We start from the raw sequence: 16,477 nt of genomic DNA, 5'->3' as shown, positions 1-16,477 counted from the left end.
GCAGTTGCCTTGTTTAAGCTATTATGTTTAGGAAAACTGTCCTTTGTCAAGGGTATGTGTGGGTTTTTAATAAAACCGTTATCTTGTATTATCTTGGCCTCCGTGGTTGCTGCTGACTGGTTCAATTTCTTTTTCAGGTGTAATAAAAAGATATTATCACAGACATATTAGAGAATTAATATTTCCCAGCTTCAGTTGCTACCTCTGGATATGTTATGAGTCAACGTGAGAGGGGATAAGGTACTCAGAATTTCAGTCTAGGTCAAGATACATCATGAATTCTGCCCGACAGTTTACATTGAGAAACCCCTTCCACTTGAAGGCAGAATTAGCACGCGTCCAGAAGCTTTAGAAAATTCACTATAATCTAAGCCACATCGTTATGGATGCAGATGCCAAATCGTAGAGTTGTGGAGCTCGGAACTGTAAAGTAAAATAAATTGTTGCAATAACATTTGCCATTTAGGGATGAAATTAGTACTAGTGGAATTCTTCCCCAGCCAAATACATTTTTCTGTCTCTTTAGTCTCTGGTTGCCTTATTACCTACACGGTTATCACTTACAAGTCTTTTGCGAGTAAAGTCATGCTAGTAATATTTTTCCTTCCTTCTGTTTTTCCCCCCAAATCATTTTTTTCCTCTACAAATAATTAAGCTGTTTCACAGACACGTGTACCCAGTGGTTTTTAACAGTTATTAAGCTTTTATGGTATTATGATAATTAATAACAGGTGCTGAGATGTTAAACATGACATCCAATGTGACTAAACCAAATGTGATACTTTCATAAATATACCAGCAATGAAGTTGCTCTGTAGACTCTAAAGATTCTTTCTTCACCACTTTTTTCTAAGATTTCCTGGGCCCATAAAAAGGCACGAAATGACTATAGGGTAATTGGCCTGAGGATGCACCTAGAATCTCTTGGGCAGAGAATGGTCAGGAAAGAGTGATCAGATGAACAGTTCAGAAATGGGGTACAAGCATGCATCAAATTGGAAAGAAGCAGTAGTTAGGATGCAGGAGGTACAGTTCCCCATGGGAAAGGCAAGGCAGATAGTCCAGAGAAATTGGCAGGAGAAAATGAAGGCAGGAGAACACATACATGATACAGAGAAGATACCAGAATCTAGGACAAGCTACCTTTTAGACACCAAGTTTCTTACACCTACAGTGACCAAGACTGTCAGGCCATATCTGTTGTGTCTACATCAGTTTTCATAGCATTTCCTTTCATTCTTAAAGTGTCCTGGTTTGGAAAAGAACATTTATGGTCATGTTACTTACACCCTGGCACCCTGCCAGTGGGGACAGACGTCCATACCAAGAATTTGATAATATAGAGCCCAATAGTAAGAATTACTAATTGGATGTTTAATCAGTTGGAAGAGAAGAGTTTTGAAGAGAGAAGATGTTAATAAGCTATTACTATGTAACAAACCACCCCGAAATTCAGTGGCTTAACAATGTATGAGTCTATGGATCAGCTCGGTGGTTCTTCTGGATTTATCTGTGCTCATTGTGTGTCTGCAGTCAGCTATGGATTCTTGGGTAGGGAGCTCTGCTGATCTCGACTGAGCTGTCCCCGTGTTGGGGGTCAGCTGGCTGTAGGCTGGCTCTAGAACAGCCTCAGTTGGGATAATTAAGCTCTGCTCCACATGGTCTCTCATCTCCTTCAGTGGGCTTCCCTGGGCTTGCTCACACGTGGCCATGATAGGATTCCAAGAGAGAGAGCAAAGGTGCACAAGGCCTTGAAGCTCACAACTGGAGCACCATCACTTGTGTTGCATGCCATTGCCAAATCAAGTCCCAGTGCTAGCCCAGATTCAAGGGGGTGAGGAAACAGATTTCACCTCTTCGTAGGAGAAGCTTCAAATTCAAGGTGCTCGAGGCATGGGTACAGAAAGAAGTAGAGAATTGATCCAGTAACGCAATTAATCTAGATGGGGCTGAGCAGTCTCAGGGGAGATTTGAGATGCCTTTTAGGTAGTTTAGAAAATTCTCCTGAAGTCGTAATGGGATTGAAGTACTATTAACAATCAAGGGATGTGGTTTTTTGTTTTGTTTTGTTTTAGTGACCCAGGGTGTATAAAGGTCAGGCACACTCTAAAGATAAGAACTGGGTGTTTTATGAGTGACAGTAGGAGGGGCTTACCACACAGTACTCTCAAGCTGGTATGCATAATAATGACCTGTGTAGCTTGTTCCACACGTAGATTTCTGGGACTCACTCTCAGAGACTGATATATTTTTTCTCAAGTGAAGCCTAGGAAACTGCGTTTTCACAAGTTCTCCAGGTGATTCTGATTCACGTGGTCGGGAAATTATACTTTGAGAAACGCTTTACATAGTAAACAGGATACCTCACTGACTTGCCACCCTAGAAAACCAAAAGGCATCCTTCTCTTCCTGTCTGTCAGTTACAGTGATAAGTTTGGTCTTTGAGGTATCCACGGTTGTCATTATTTGGCCAAGTGACCTCAACCTGAGGTGACTAGGTGTTCCTGAAGACCCATGTCCAGTTTAAAACTAGTAGCCACGCTTCACTAGTCATTAGAGCCTTCCCTGGGAATTCCCACCCAATCTGGCCTGCAGGATCATGGCTTTATGATCAAGAGGCTGTAGCAATCCTTAAGACTGTTATGATTGGGTTTGGACTTGAACTGGAAGGAAGGGCTATTAGACGAATGAGGGTGCTCTGTCATAAAGGCCTGTCAACCCTTTCTATGGTCTAGATAAACGTTCTCCGTGCCATTCCCATATAACCTTAATTTCTGAAAAAGAGATTTCAGCCACATGGATTTTATGATATTCAAGGCATGTAAGTAAAGGCTGGCTTGGGTCTGCTTTGGAGACAGGAGAGGAAAAATAAAAGCAAGTTATGACAAAGTTGAACTTGCTTTTGTAACTTCTTGACAGCACTCACTTCTGGATTAGAAATGCAGTACGAGTTCAAAGTTCCAAGGTCATAGAGCAGGTAGAAGTCCTCCAAGAAAGCCCCTTTGATAGAATGAGAGTCAATACAGACAGCAGTAAGGGTATTTGTGGGGCTTCACCAGGTGATGCTGCCATATTGTTGACTTTAAAACTTAGAAATAACCCAAAGGGGCAAGGCTGCAGCAAAAGGGCTTAGTGATGCTCCAGGTGAGGCATTCCCTAAAGTGTGTTATGTGGGACCTAAGTCTGTAAAGGGTCTGTGCTCTAATGACTTTGTGAAACTCTGTGGTGGAGTCTTATGAGTTTCTTTCCTGAAGGACTGCTATCAGCTTTCATATACTGAATCTTCAAGATGGGGAATGCCACATATACCATTTCCCAAAATTATCTGACCATGGACTCTAGTCATTTTTCAGGGCTTGTTCTCTGTAGAATACACTTTCAGAAATATGATAGCAATGATATGACACTTTTAAAACTATTGGCATGTGCCAGACACCCTGTCAGTGCTTTATAAATTTCATCTTATTTTATTCTCACAACTTGCTAAAACAGGCACTAGTTTTATCTCCATTATGCAGACGAGAAAACTGAGGTTCAGTGTAAGTCATTTAGCTTGTCAGCAAGCGGCCAGGTAAGAATCTGATTTCAAAAAGGGACCATATCAGTTACCTCACCCCACACATGGCGTTTTAAGTTCACTCTTCTCTCATACACGTTAGCTGTGACTTTGTATTTAGCACTCACTGTGTATCAATCACTTTTCACAAGAAGACTTGTTATTCCTGTAAGCAGCACTATTATTATAATCAATCTGGGTCCTCTTGAATAGAATATAATAACGCAGTGCATTTCTGCAGGATTGTAGAAATGATGTGTGCCAGCCCCAGACTTGGAATCGTTAAGTCACGTGCTGTACCCCATGACCATGCTTTACTGTGTTTGTGAAGAGTGGCAAATAAACCACTCAGCACTTGCCCCTTCTACCTTGTTTAGGCTGCAGTTGGAGAGGGATTAATTTATGCTTATTGCACACAGCAAGCTAAAACCCATTTATCACAAGTTTTCATTCCCCAGCAAAACACACACAAACCCACCTACTAGTGCTGGGCAAACTAAGCCATGCATCTGAGGCTGTGTGGAGCAATGGCAGTCCGGTTTATACTCAGGCACAGATCAGCCAGCAGAAGCCACGCCCGGGACCCAGAGGGCAGTGGTACTCAACTTCTCACCGCTGCTGCCTGCTTGCCTGCTTCTTGCCACTAAGCAGTGACTAAGTGATGCAGAGATAGGGTGGGGCTGGGAGCGGAGAGCACACATGTTAGAACTCAGGATACAGAAGCTCATTTTCCCAAAGTAATATGCTAATTATTTAACACTGTTAACGCCACCTGTTTATGAATGATGATTTGAGTGGGAGTGGTTTAGAATTGAAAGACCTCAGCTTGTGATGGGTAGAGACAGGAGGGGGAAGGGAAGAGAAGGGAAATAGTGTCCATTTGCGTGTTTGCTTTCTGTGTCAGTGAGAGCCTGGCTAGAGCAATTTCCTCTCTTTAGTTTTCCGTTCATTTCAAATGCCAACCCTTTCAAGCAGCCTCGGTATTCTTCCTGGTTGCTCCATACCACTGAGATTCTTCTGCGTCTTCTGCAAGAGCGTTTGGCTGGGAATCAGAAACTCAGCTAATCAAGCTAACCTGCCTCGAACCATCCTTACAATCTGGAGCTCCTCCCTGAGCCTCCCTTTGTTCCCTGTCACATTAGGGGTTTGCATTAGAAGATTACCTTTAAAATAGCTTTCCAGTATTATTTCCATAAGTATGATGACGGTATTGTGATAATGTCCAGAGAAAGAGAGTGAGAGAGACCTTATCTTTTAGACTTACAGGTGAAATTGTACGATCACTGAGATTTGCTTCAACATAATCCAGCGTTGGGGTTTGTGGGCACTGGACGGGGGTAGAAATAACATTATCTGCGGGTTGTTGAAGGGTGGTGGGTGCATGAGGCTCCATTTCTCTATGCACAACTACCACCCATAAATACACACATATGCATATATATGTGCATATACGTGTCATCAATGTTGAAAAGTGAATGACCTAGGATTCTAACTGGTCCTTTGAAAACTTAATAATATTTTGACTTTGTCACTTGTTAAGTTGCTTCTTGTGATCTACTTTTACCCTTCATCCCCATTCTCAGAAATATCTTTTTAAATTTTAGATATCTCCTGCTGAAATTAGCCCAGGGTTGAAGTATATAGAAAACTGTGTGTGTGTGTGTGTGTGTGTGTGTGTGAGAGAGAGAGAGAGAGAGAGAGAGAGAGAGAGAGAGAAATAGAGACTTGGTTTAAGTCATAGTTCTTCCATTCACTGTTTCTGAGTCCTTTGGAATGACACTAACCATCGAGGCCCTCACTGTTCGTGTCTGCTCAGTGATGATCACCGCCCCACCTTCCATTGGTGAAAGTCAATTGCAATAATGTCTATGATAAATGGAAGGTGTTCTTTCCCTCCTGACTTCCTGCCAATAGTGGTACGAGTTCTGAAGCATTTCTGGACTCCTTTGCACTGTGTTTGCCTAAGTAAATGAAAGAGACCTTAAGTTTTCAATTTCGAGCTGGAAGCACATTTGCCTTGGGTGTTACATTCAGTGAACCACTCCTGTCTCGTCACACACTCATACCTCACAGCTTAAGCTCTGCTTGACTCACAGAGGAGAGAGAATCACAGAGGTTGCTTCATTTTAGTGCTTCCTAAAAGCCGATTCTACTAAAATAACTAAGCCTGTTTTCTGAGAAAAAGGGCTTGACTTGTGTTTTTCACCCAAACTGGTACATGGGATAGGCTTTCCAGTAGTGGTTACTGCGTGGCTGGGAAGTAATTCTTCAACAACCAGACAGAGCAGAAGCAGTCTCGGGTCTTGTCTGAAATCATCAACATTACAGTCACCTATTCTTGATTTTTTTAGCTGGGTGACCAGAATGTTGTGCTCTTGGCTTTCAACAGAGAAAAGCCACGGAAAATGGTGCTTAAAGGTCACCTGAATTTCTGGGTATCAGGCTTTGCTTAGATTGATGGAAGGTAAAGGTCCGCATCCAGGTTTCTAAGGGGTACGTGTGGCTTTGCCTTTTATGCTGGAGCTATGCTATGTTTGCAAAATATCACTTTTCTAGAGGGTAAAAATTAATTGCAAACGAAGTCATTAAAGTAGAGCAGGCTTGACCCTGAGATAGAGGAGCAGGGTTTGGAGGCAGAGAGACGTGTTGCCCAGAGCTGCACGCTACAAGCAAAGTTAAGGAGGGAGAATCTTTTATGGCTGCCAAGGCATCTCTTTGGCCCAAGTGGAGAACTCACTGCCTCTGAGAGGCTGGCACCTCCTGGCGTGAGCTGCCAGGACTTGGGCAAGTTATGGAGACGACCCTGGACTGCACATTCCTCCTCCAGCATCAGAGCAGCTGCCCTTGTAAAATGTTCACTTAGCCATCAGTTTCTAAGTGCAAAAAATGTAAGCAACCAGTCCTTTCTCTCATATGGCAGCTGCTGGGATAGGTGTTAGAGGGGTTGGATAATTCATAAAAATATTCCTGTTGATGTTTTTTTCTGGTTTTCTGCATTGCTTAGCGGGAAAAGCTTTCATTCAGAGTATAGGAAAATTTAATACTTATTATTATAAATATTGATTCAAAGTAATAATAGCAGTAGCAATAAAAGCTAAGATTTATATAAAGGTCTTACTATGTGCCTAGCACTGTTGCCAGTGCTTTACATACATCAATTCATTTGATCCTCACAAACACCTAATGAGATGTGCACTTTTATTCTCATGTCACCCTATCAGCCACATGAAGGTGAAGTAATTTGCCCAGGAGCTCACAGCCAGCACGTGATAGAGCAGGCCTTGAATCCAAGCAGTCTGGCTCCAGAGTCTGTGCTTTAAATTTTCCACTGTGCTTCTTGAACAGGCCTGCTGGAGCCTTCTGGGGGCTGGGACAGGCTCAGATGCATCTTCATGTCAAGCCGTGTGACGTGCGTCTTGTGTGTACGTCCCACGTGGTTTTCCGGGACTCACTGTGCCTCTGTGTGAACAGTGCAAGCCTGTCGCAGAGTCACGCCCACCCACCTGCCCGCTTGTGACCATGACCATGCCTTGCTTTCTCCCCTAGCCCCGCTGGTGGACCTCACTCCAACCCATAGTGGCTCCGCCATGCTGATGCTGCTGTCCGTGGTGTTTGTGGGGCTGGCGGTGTTCGTCATCTACAAGTTCAAAAGGTGCGTGTCCCTCCGTCCGTGTCTCCCCCCTTCCCCCTTCTCCCATGACAGGTTCAGAAGCATTTGTCGCAGCGATGTCCGTGTCCCGTGCACAGCAGTGATGGTTTCTGTTAATGTTTTAGGAAGATCCCGGGGATTAATGTTTATGCCCAGATGCAGAATGAGAAAGAACAAGAGATGGTCAGTCAAGTCAGTCACCCTGAAAGCAGGCCCTGTATCCCTCAGACTGAGCTCAGGCGGCCTGGCCAGCTGATAGATGAGAAGGTGGAGTCCCAGCTCATAGGTAAATGATTCCTGGCAGCCCTCAGCTGTTCAGCCTGAGTAGTCAATGGCTGGCTCTCTCTCTAACCCCTTCCTGGCTTGAAGTAACCACTTTTTCTGCTCTAACACCCTTGAGAGAAACAGCTAAGATGCCTCTTTCCCTGCTTCTTTCCATTAGAGAGAGAAAAAAAAAAAAACCTTTCTTGCTCCTATTGTTTTTTTTTTCTCTTATGAGTTTATTCCTCTTTTTTTCAAAAACCCTTGCTGAAACATTGGGCTTCAAGTGTTCATGGTCAAAGAGCAAAGTGTTCGTTCTAACAATATACAAGAAGGGCAGGCCTCAGAGGCTGGATCTGCTGGTCTGGAGGGCTGGGCATGGTTTGAGGGTGTATAATGACTAGAGCAAGCTGTGGCAGCATCACCTGGAGACAGCTCTAAGGAGGGCACACGGCTCCAGAACATGCATAGAAGAAAGACAGACTGATCACCCTGGGATTTTTTTAAATCTAGCAGTAATCAAAAACTGCCCCCCAGGAAACATGGAACCTGAGAATTCAAGAGCCATGAAGTTGGCAGAACTTATCTCAGGAGTGGGGTTTCCTGAGAGAGAGTGCTGGAGGGTTAGACTGTGACAGAGCAGATTGGCAGATTTCTTCCTCCTTTTCACCTGTGCCCTACCAGGAGTCTTAAAACTGGATTTCAGCGTAATTCAATAGGGCTCACTCTCTGTCTGGGGAGGAAGCATGGGAAGCCAACAGCTAGGTATAGAGAGTCTCAGGGTCATTGCTAAGTTCTACTATTTATTGTGGAGGTAATTTCCCAGGAAATTAGATAAACCCATGGGGCCACCATTGTGATCCATTTCTCTCCTTGTTTCCTCCTGTGTGATGACCCTAGGACTTGAAGCTGTAAACGTTCCCATCTAGACCCTGCATTGCTGACTCTGATGGATAAATTATTATATAAGCATTCATGCTTCACTCTGATGTGATAATGCCAAATCACCTAGAACGTCCTATGACTGTTAATCTGGTACCTGGGGAAAAAAATGAGTACTTAAAGGGAAGCAGAGCCTTCTCTTTAAGTGAACATGGGAACGTTCTGTGGCTGTATTAAGGCGAAATTTAAATGTGCTGCCAGGCTCATATCAGAGGTAATAATAACAATGGCCCTGCATCTGGCGTCCAGTTTTCACAGTGTGCTTCCTCTTATTTGGGGAGACGGTGAGAAATGCGTAATTGCTTTGGGTTAAAAAGAAAAAGGCTTTTCTGTCTTCAAGTCCAGAGAAGCGTTCACCCTATTTACTTCTAAAGCTTCTAAGTGCATTTTTGTGGGTCATTTGGTTTTCAGTCCCATTTCCATGGGGTATGAAGCACAGCCACTGTTCGCTTTATTAAAGTAGCAATCCCTCCTTCGCCAGGAAGAGCTCCCAGCACGTTACACCGTCTCTGACACCTTTCCATTGCCAGTGTCATTAAATGAGTAAGTGTTACACGTTTTCTCTTAGGAGAGTAGCTTTACCCTCCCCTTCCTCCCCTTCTACTCAACCTGGTGACTCATCTCTCCGATTGCAAAGAGCAAGACACGCCACTCCACCTTCAACGCCAAAGCGGGGATCTGCTGGGGCTCAATTTGCCATTTAAGGAAAACCCCCAAAGGCTACAGGCGACCTGCTGATCAGGAAAGAATTTCGCTCTTGTCAAGTGCACCCTTCTCCATGACCACTAACTTTGTGTTTTTTTCTTTGTTGTTCTGTTTCCTATTTTGCCAGGAAGTATTTCCATAGTTGCAGAGAATCAAAGCACAAAAGAAATCCCTACCTATGTAAATGTTTGACTGGAGGACGCCAGTAAAAACAAAAGCAAACAAATAAAGTAAAAACAATCAAAATCTAAACAAACAAACACTCACTGCATCGGGACTTTTTAATTCTTCAGACACAGACAACAAGGGTTTTTAGCTTTAAGCCTGTGCATGTGGACAGTACCTTGAGAACATGCTTGGAGGGGCAGTGTACAGGTGCTCTATTTTAATGGAAAAAACACTCCCCTCCCCCTTTCTTCTCCTCTCTCTTTTTTCTGATTGGTTGTGTTTGTAGAAAATTCCTAACATATATAGGCCAAGGAAATCTGCATGTATTTTTGGAAATATTCTTGGCTCTAGACTTAACAGCTATTTTAGCACTACAGGCTGATGGGTGGATTAGCTACCCCAGCCCTTTTCACAAGACACAAAGACATGCACAGGAGTTTGAAACCCTGGGCTGTTTCTCTGTTCCACTTGTTGCCATTTTTCCCTTCTAACTTATCTTTGGGAGCTCTGTTGGCCGGCAGGGGCCACAGGTTGCCTTCTCCATTCTGTACGGCCACAGGGACGAAGAAGCAAGTTCAAGTTCCATGGATGCAGGCAGAATAGGGAAAGAAGGAAGGCAGTCCGGCAGGAGTGTCAAAAGTGGACCTGTGTTTCCTGTTCCCCGCTTCCCATCACGATAGCTTCCCCTCGTAGCTTTCCCTACTCCTGCCCTGTGTAGAAAACAGAATCCCAGTTACCCGCATTCTTACCTTCCCATTTGTTTACTGTTCACATGTGGTCGTGATCTGTCAATGTCTTTGTGTCTCTTCCTTCCAGTCCCCAAGTTATCCTTCAACTGCTCCTGCCTTTTCTTCCCAAACATGTTGCTAGATTCTGGGCATTCATCCTGATGTTCTTTAAATACTGCCCTCGCCTCTGGCAACCCTGCCTCCACCACCCAAAGCTAATGATCTCTCTGTCAACTTTGCACACGCCCATGCATGCAGCCTCCATACACACTGACCAAGCAGCATCCTGCCCTGCAGGGTTTACCTTCATGTATTATTATTTTTTTTTTGTATCCCCCTGTAGACCTGCCTCTTCCAAATATCCTTGCCTTTCCCCCCTGGAAACATATAATGTGTGTGAAAGAGTTGAGATATGCAAAGCAATTCAAACCTGGCCCATGTACCTTAGAAAAGAAAGCATACAGATGAATAGTGGTTTTGTCACACATTAACAAAAGTCTCCTGCAGTCAGATTCCAGAAGATTCTTGTGAGAAATGTTTTGAACGTGTTACTATGTGGCAGGGCAATTTCCTCCTGTGAGGGTCGCCATTACCCAGTATTTCCCCTCTCACAGTGGAGTGAAAGTATTTGTAAAATGAAACCGATGTTAAGCAGAAGAAGAAGCAGGTTAATGGATCTGATGTTTGAGTGTCAAAAAGTCTTGAGATTATACGGAGGTCTTGTCTTATATTAGGATGGGATTGTGATTATTGTAAGATGACCCTAGACTTCTTACATGTGTGCTCTCTGATCTCTGAACATAGTATCAGCAAAGGAAAATTTAATAAGCATAAAGGGGAGGAGTTATCAGACTCAAGCAGATGGGCTCAAAGCATGAAGAAATCCCAGTTCTCCCAGGGCCATCATGAAAGAAGGTTCAGAGAAAGAGGGAAACAAAAGTATGTGAAGCAGGAGCCCTTGGAGCATTATGGATTGGATAAAGCCCACTTTAAAATGTAGGAGAAAGTGGTTTCAAAAGACCTCTCAGAGTGTAGCCTCCTACTTGGCCATGTCCCCAGGCCAGCGTCAGGGTATAACAGGGCCCTGGGGACAGTGGGGGTGCCCTAAAGATCCTGACAACCACTGCCCTTGTGTAGCTCAAGTAGGGGAAGAGTAGCAACACTTCAGTCAGAAGTTAATCAAGCAGAAGATTTTATGGCTGAAGATGCTCCGTATGAATGTGGGAAACGGATTATGCCTAAGGCAGCCGTCTATTTGTAGAACTCAAATGATCCCTGACCTGCCAGGCTTCCTATCCCATGGGAAACATCCTCATTGAATCTCTTCAGTTGGAGCCTCCCAAATTTTATCTGGAAAACAGAGTGTTTGGAAACCAAAAGAGGCTCATTCACAACAGTACAGGGAGTCCTCAGAGTTGCAGTTCAATAATTTTCATTGTTAAACTATGAAAAAGGGAATAACACTCAATCTAGCACAGTGCCTTGCCTAGAGTAGGTATTAAGAAAGTTATTTGTTGAAAGAAGAAATGAATGAATACATGAGAAGACATAACGAAGAAGGGCTTGTAAGTCCTAACCTAAAATAGAGGTGGACATGAGATGCCTGGCATTTTGGAAAGTGATCAGAGATGGCTGGTTCTAGATTCAGCATCTCCAGGGTCCTCATGTGCCTCTCCTCAGAGCTCCCTCCCACCTGTAGGAGACTAGTGAGGCAAAGTACTGCTCAGAGGGGACCTTATTATTCTTATGATCTAGCTCCATGTTTCTCAAGGCGTGGTACCCAGACCAGCAGTATCAGCATCACCTCGGACTTGTTAGAAACACAGATTTTGGGTCCCACTGACCCCAGACCTACTGAATTAGAAACTCCAGGGTTGGGGCCCAGCAATCTGTTTTTACAAGCTCTTCGGGTGATTGTGAAATACACTAAAGTTGGAGAACCACTGTACTAGGCCATGCCAGCTCAATCCCGAAGAGAAGGTAGTAATGAGAAGCTGCCAATGGGAGGGACCCAAGTGCCTACCTACTCAACAACAGCAGGTGCAGACACAATGAGGAGTTTGGTAGGCTTGAGGCCAGAGGAATGGGTGGGGAGGGATGGATGGGGAAGGTAAGATTCAGGGCAAGCTACAAATCTGATATTGCAATGTTTTCCAAAATCCCGGAAGGCAAACTGTGCGTGCTCTACCCTGAACTACCCAACCAACATTTTCTCCTTTGCCTTATTTTTAATTGGATTCACTGTCCAAAATGCAGAGGTTTGCTTTGCTTTTTTTCAGAAGTTCCAAACAGCAACTTTGAGAGGAATGGGGTGCTTGGCAGCTGTTCTGTGTTTTCCAGGATTCCAACTGAGCATTGAAATTCCCTCATTTGCCAACTTATTTTTATAGGAAGCCAATTAAAAAAAAAAAAAAAAAAGAAAGAAAGTTTTCTTATAGTATTGAACTACTTCTAATTTTAAAATGACTTTTTGATGTATTTTTTGTTAAATACTATGTAGTGTAATGTATAATTGCTCTTGTTTATTGCTTTTACAGTCATATTTATTAAACAGATAATGTCTCTGAAGTCTATGCCTCAAGGTGTTTATTTTATTCCAAACTTTGGTGTTCAGTCCAGATATAGAAGCGATGCATCTATAGGGTTTCATAAAGACTAATTGCATGAGAATTTAGTAAACACTACAGGTTTGAGGGGTTTGGTTTTTGGGGAGTTTTGGGTTTTTTGTTATCAACGTAGGATATATATTCTGCCACCTAAATTCTAACCTGCATTTCAGGTGACTGTGTAATATCTGTTGCTTTACTGTTACTTTATTCTATAATATTTAAAAAAATCACTCCAAGCTGGTTACATTGGAATGAGTAACATTCTCACTATTGTTCATTCAAAATGAGAAATTATTGATATGGAACAAACCCATTCAAATTTGTTCAGAAGCTTGTAGTTACTGAAGGACCAAACCTGCATGTAATGAACTGAAACTTGGGGAGTGGAAAGAGCTCAAATGCTAGAGTAATGATGGCTTTGATACTGGAATCAGGACAGTGGAGTTCTCCTTCCAGCTCTACCAGCTGTGTGACCTTGAGCAAAGCTTTAGTGTCCTCATGCATACAATTTGAAGGAAAAGGACACCTTCCAGCTCTGGTATTCTGAGTGGGTGAGTCATTTCCAAGAGTCCCAAATAGCTGATTTAAACTTGGTGGAAAATAAAGAGGTGGACTGGATCCAAATCCTTTTGGCCTTGTGGTATCTTTTCTTGGTCAACATTTTGTCCTTGTATTTGGTTGAAACATTCGTGCAGGCACAAAACCCTCCTTAGCCTTTTCAAAGACCTGCCAGGCTTGGAATGGCATTGCCTCATTAGGACGGTCTCAGCACGCAATTGGAATTTCTGTTGTTTTTTAGGTGGCCTTTCACCTTTCCTTTCCCACAGACTAAGTCTTCCTTCCAACCCATCGTTATTTTCCAGGCCAGAGCCTATACTGCTTTTCTCCATCAAGGGCAGCTTATCTCCTGTGTCACTGACGGTACAGGCAGTCAAACAAAAGTCATTCCTAGGGATTTCAGACAGAGGGGATTTGATTCAGGCAATTTGTTGCTTGAGTAACTGAAGAGCCAAGATGCCAAATAGGGGAAGGTGAAGTGACTCCAAGATGAGCATCAAGAGGAAGGCTCTATCTTCCCTGGGCTGGAAGGACAAAGGGATCCCTAGAGCCCAGGACCCAGGACCACCAGATGGAAGCTGAAGTCAGGGAGGATGTGTCTGGCAGAAGCTGGAGCCACAGAGGAGACATGGCCATTGCCAGCAGTGCTGCCCAAGCAGAGAAGAGGGGGAAGGGGAGCTTGCTCCAGGCCTCCCATCTCCAGCCAATGTTTCCCAGCCCAAGCCAGTGGGCAGTGGAGCCTGGGAGATGTAGTTTTCTGAATTACTAAGTAGAACAAGGAGGAGTGGGAAGTGGACTTGAGAACACAGATGGGTGACTGGCACAGCACCTCTCTCAAGTTCTGCCCACGTCAAGTCCAACAAATCTCCTTCAACCCAAAGGTACTTATTAAATAGTTGGCGTTCCTTTCTTGGTGCCATTCTTTCACGTATCCCCCTTTAAACAACGCGTATTTAAAATGTGGCATTAAATGTAAAATAGATAGCTAGTGGGAAGCAGCCACATAGCACAGGGAGATCAGCTCGGTGCTTTGTGACCACCCAGAGGGGTGGGATAGGGAGGGTGGGAGGGAGGGAGACGCAAGAGGGAGGAGATATGGGGACATATGTATATGTATAGCTGATTCACTTTGTTATAAAGCAGAAACTAACACACCATTGTAAAGCAATTATACTCCAATAAAGATGTTAAAAAATAAATAAAATGTGGCATTATGTTTACGTATGTCCTTTTACACCTTTCTCACCAAATTCTATGCTCTTCTATTTTTCATTTCACTCCTTCAGCCTCCAGCTGACAGCACTGGACATCACCATTAGGAGGCACTAGATAAATGTTTGCTGAAACTCAGCCCTTTTCAGTTTAGTGTGATTTTCAGTTTAGTGTGGTGAGCAAGTCCACTTCATTTAGCAAAGACCTCTGAGGTGGCCTCTTGGTCCGACTCCCCTTACCTAGCTAGCACCTCTAATTACATGTTCAGTTGGTCATTTGTCAAGAATCAGCATGTCCTTGCCCTTCCTCTCTGTTGCCACTCAAGCTGCTGTATTCAGGGAGCTATTCTTAGATATTAATTTAAGTGAAATAATTGCAGTTTAGAAAAAAAACTGGCTAGCAAGTAGCATGAAAAACAAAGGCCTAAGTTTGGTTTCTGAATCATGATGTAATTTGTTTTCCTATTTCTTAGAGGTTAAGAGTATTTTGAAAATACATGTTAGGCTCACACTTTCAGAATGGGGGAATCCCAAATTAATTCCAGATGGACATATATAAAGAAATAACTGTTATAGTTTCCATGTTAAATACATGAGAAGGGATCTTTGGTTTATAAAATACAAATAATTATTAATCCATATGTGGTACAAACATTTTAGGTGATGATAATACCACTCTGAACAAGGCTGATATCTGCCTTCATGGGCATATATTCTAATAGGGACAAATAATAAAATTTAAGGTAACATATACAATGGTATCCTACTTATAATTTTAGGATATTTATAGGTAAAAAAAAAAAATAAGACGTAACAGGGAGCAGAGTAACTGGGGATGGGAGAGGGGAGAGTTGGTCCCTGGCTTCTCTGAGATCTGAAAATGTTACCGAACCAAACTTGGGTCCACTTGCCCGCGTGCAGTAAAGCTAATCTACTGACACCAGCTTGTGAAGGAAAGTGCAGTGTTTATTGCAGGGCTCTAAGCGAGGAGTCCAGGCAGCTAGTGCCTAAAAGGCCTGAACTCCCTGAAGGCTTTCAGGGAAATGTTTTTAAAAACAGGGTGGGGGGGGCGGTTGTGGGGTATGTGATCAGCTCGTGGACATTCTTCTGATTGGTTGGTGGTGAGGTAATCGGGAGTCAACATCATCAACTTTCTGGTTGATGGGTCTGGGGTCTACGTGCTTGTGGGCAGCATGCAGTTAACTTCCTCCACCTGGTGGAGGTTTCATTATCTGCAAAACAGCTCAAAGGACGTGGCTCAGAATGTCTATAGCCCTTGAGAAGGCACTAAAAGTCCTTGACTTTGTTTAATGGCTGAACTGATACTATTTTGTCTTGCTTCACAGTTTCCCTTTCTTTCTGCATTTTCTCACGTCTCTGATTAAACTTATTCTTTGACTAAAGTTTTTCCACATGCAAAAGGCAAGTAGAAGACATGGGAGGAGGGGGTCTATTCTGGGAAAGCCCCATAGGGTCCTGCTGGGTTGCAAAAGCTGAAAAGGAACCAGCCATTCAGAGACATATACACTGTTCAGTGGTTAAGAAATACACAAATAAAATACTTATCTTGAAGAGGACCTGACATTTGCTTGTGAAAGTGAGCCCTGACTACTTACAGCTTGTGGTTATTTTAAAGGGGTAGAAGGAGTGATCTGAAATCTGGCAGAAGGTTGTGCTACTAAATGGATGGTGTGGCTCTTAACACAGAGGCAAATGGAGATCACTGGTGGATGTTCGCGTGGTGTGTGTGTGTGTGCGCGCGCGCGAGCGTGTGTGTGCGTGTTCTGTGTATTTTTACACGGCTGAATTCATTTGGGTATAGTTTTCTGTGTTCACCTAATGTTTCTCATTGGCAAAATCACACATAAGCAAACACAAAATTTGCATTATCCTGAAATCTTTTCCTAATATATCAATCACATTAGAAAAAATATTTACATCTTCAAAAAAAGTTTTATAGCAGAACTGACAGTAATTCAAATGTTAGTTTAAAAGTAGTTTGAGGGCTTCCCTGGTGGCGCAGTGGTTGAGAGTCCGCCTGCTGATGCAGGGGACACGGGTTCGTGCCCCGGTACGGGAAGATCCCACGT

General features: G+C 43.4%; 1 protein-coding gene across 10 annotated transcripts in view; it reads left to right on the top strand.

Annotated features, from left to right (window-relative positions):
* The window catches only part of SORCS1 (sortilin related VPS10 domain containing receptor 1), a 560,723-nt gene extending 547,968 nt beyond the window's left edge, over positions 1 to 12,755 (top strand). For 3 of the 10 annotated variants that reach the window (XM_029244669.1, XM_029244680.1, XM_029244682.1), the window contains 3 exons: positions 7,103 to 7,208; positions 7,331 to 7,491; positions 7,754 to 8,358. In XM_029244669.1, the coding sequence (XP_029100502.1) occupies positions 7,103 to 7,208; positions 7,331 to 7,491; positions 7,754 to 7,863 (377 nt within the window). In that variant the 3' untranslated portion in view covers positions 7,864 to 8,358. The other 7 variants (XM_029244673.1, XM_029244670.1, XM_029244671.1 and 4 more) reach the window with 7 other exon arrangements.
* The last annotated feature ends 3,722 nt before the right edge of the window (positions 12,756 to 16,477 follow it).

The sequence above is a fragment of the Monodon monoceros genome, unplaced genomic scaffold, assembly GCF_005190385.1.
Source record: "Monodon monoceros isolate NGI ecotype Baffin Bay Population unplaced genomic scaffold, NGI_Narwhal_1 Super_Scaffold_4, whole genome shotgun sequence".
Lineage (NCBI taxonomy): Eukaryota > Metazoa > Chordata > Mammalia > Artiodactyla > Monodontidae > Monodon > Monodon monoceros.
Note: the sequence above shows the minus strand (reverse complement) of the source record. Positions and strands in the feature narration are given on the sequence as shown.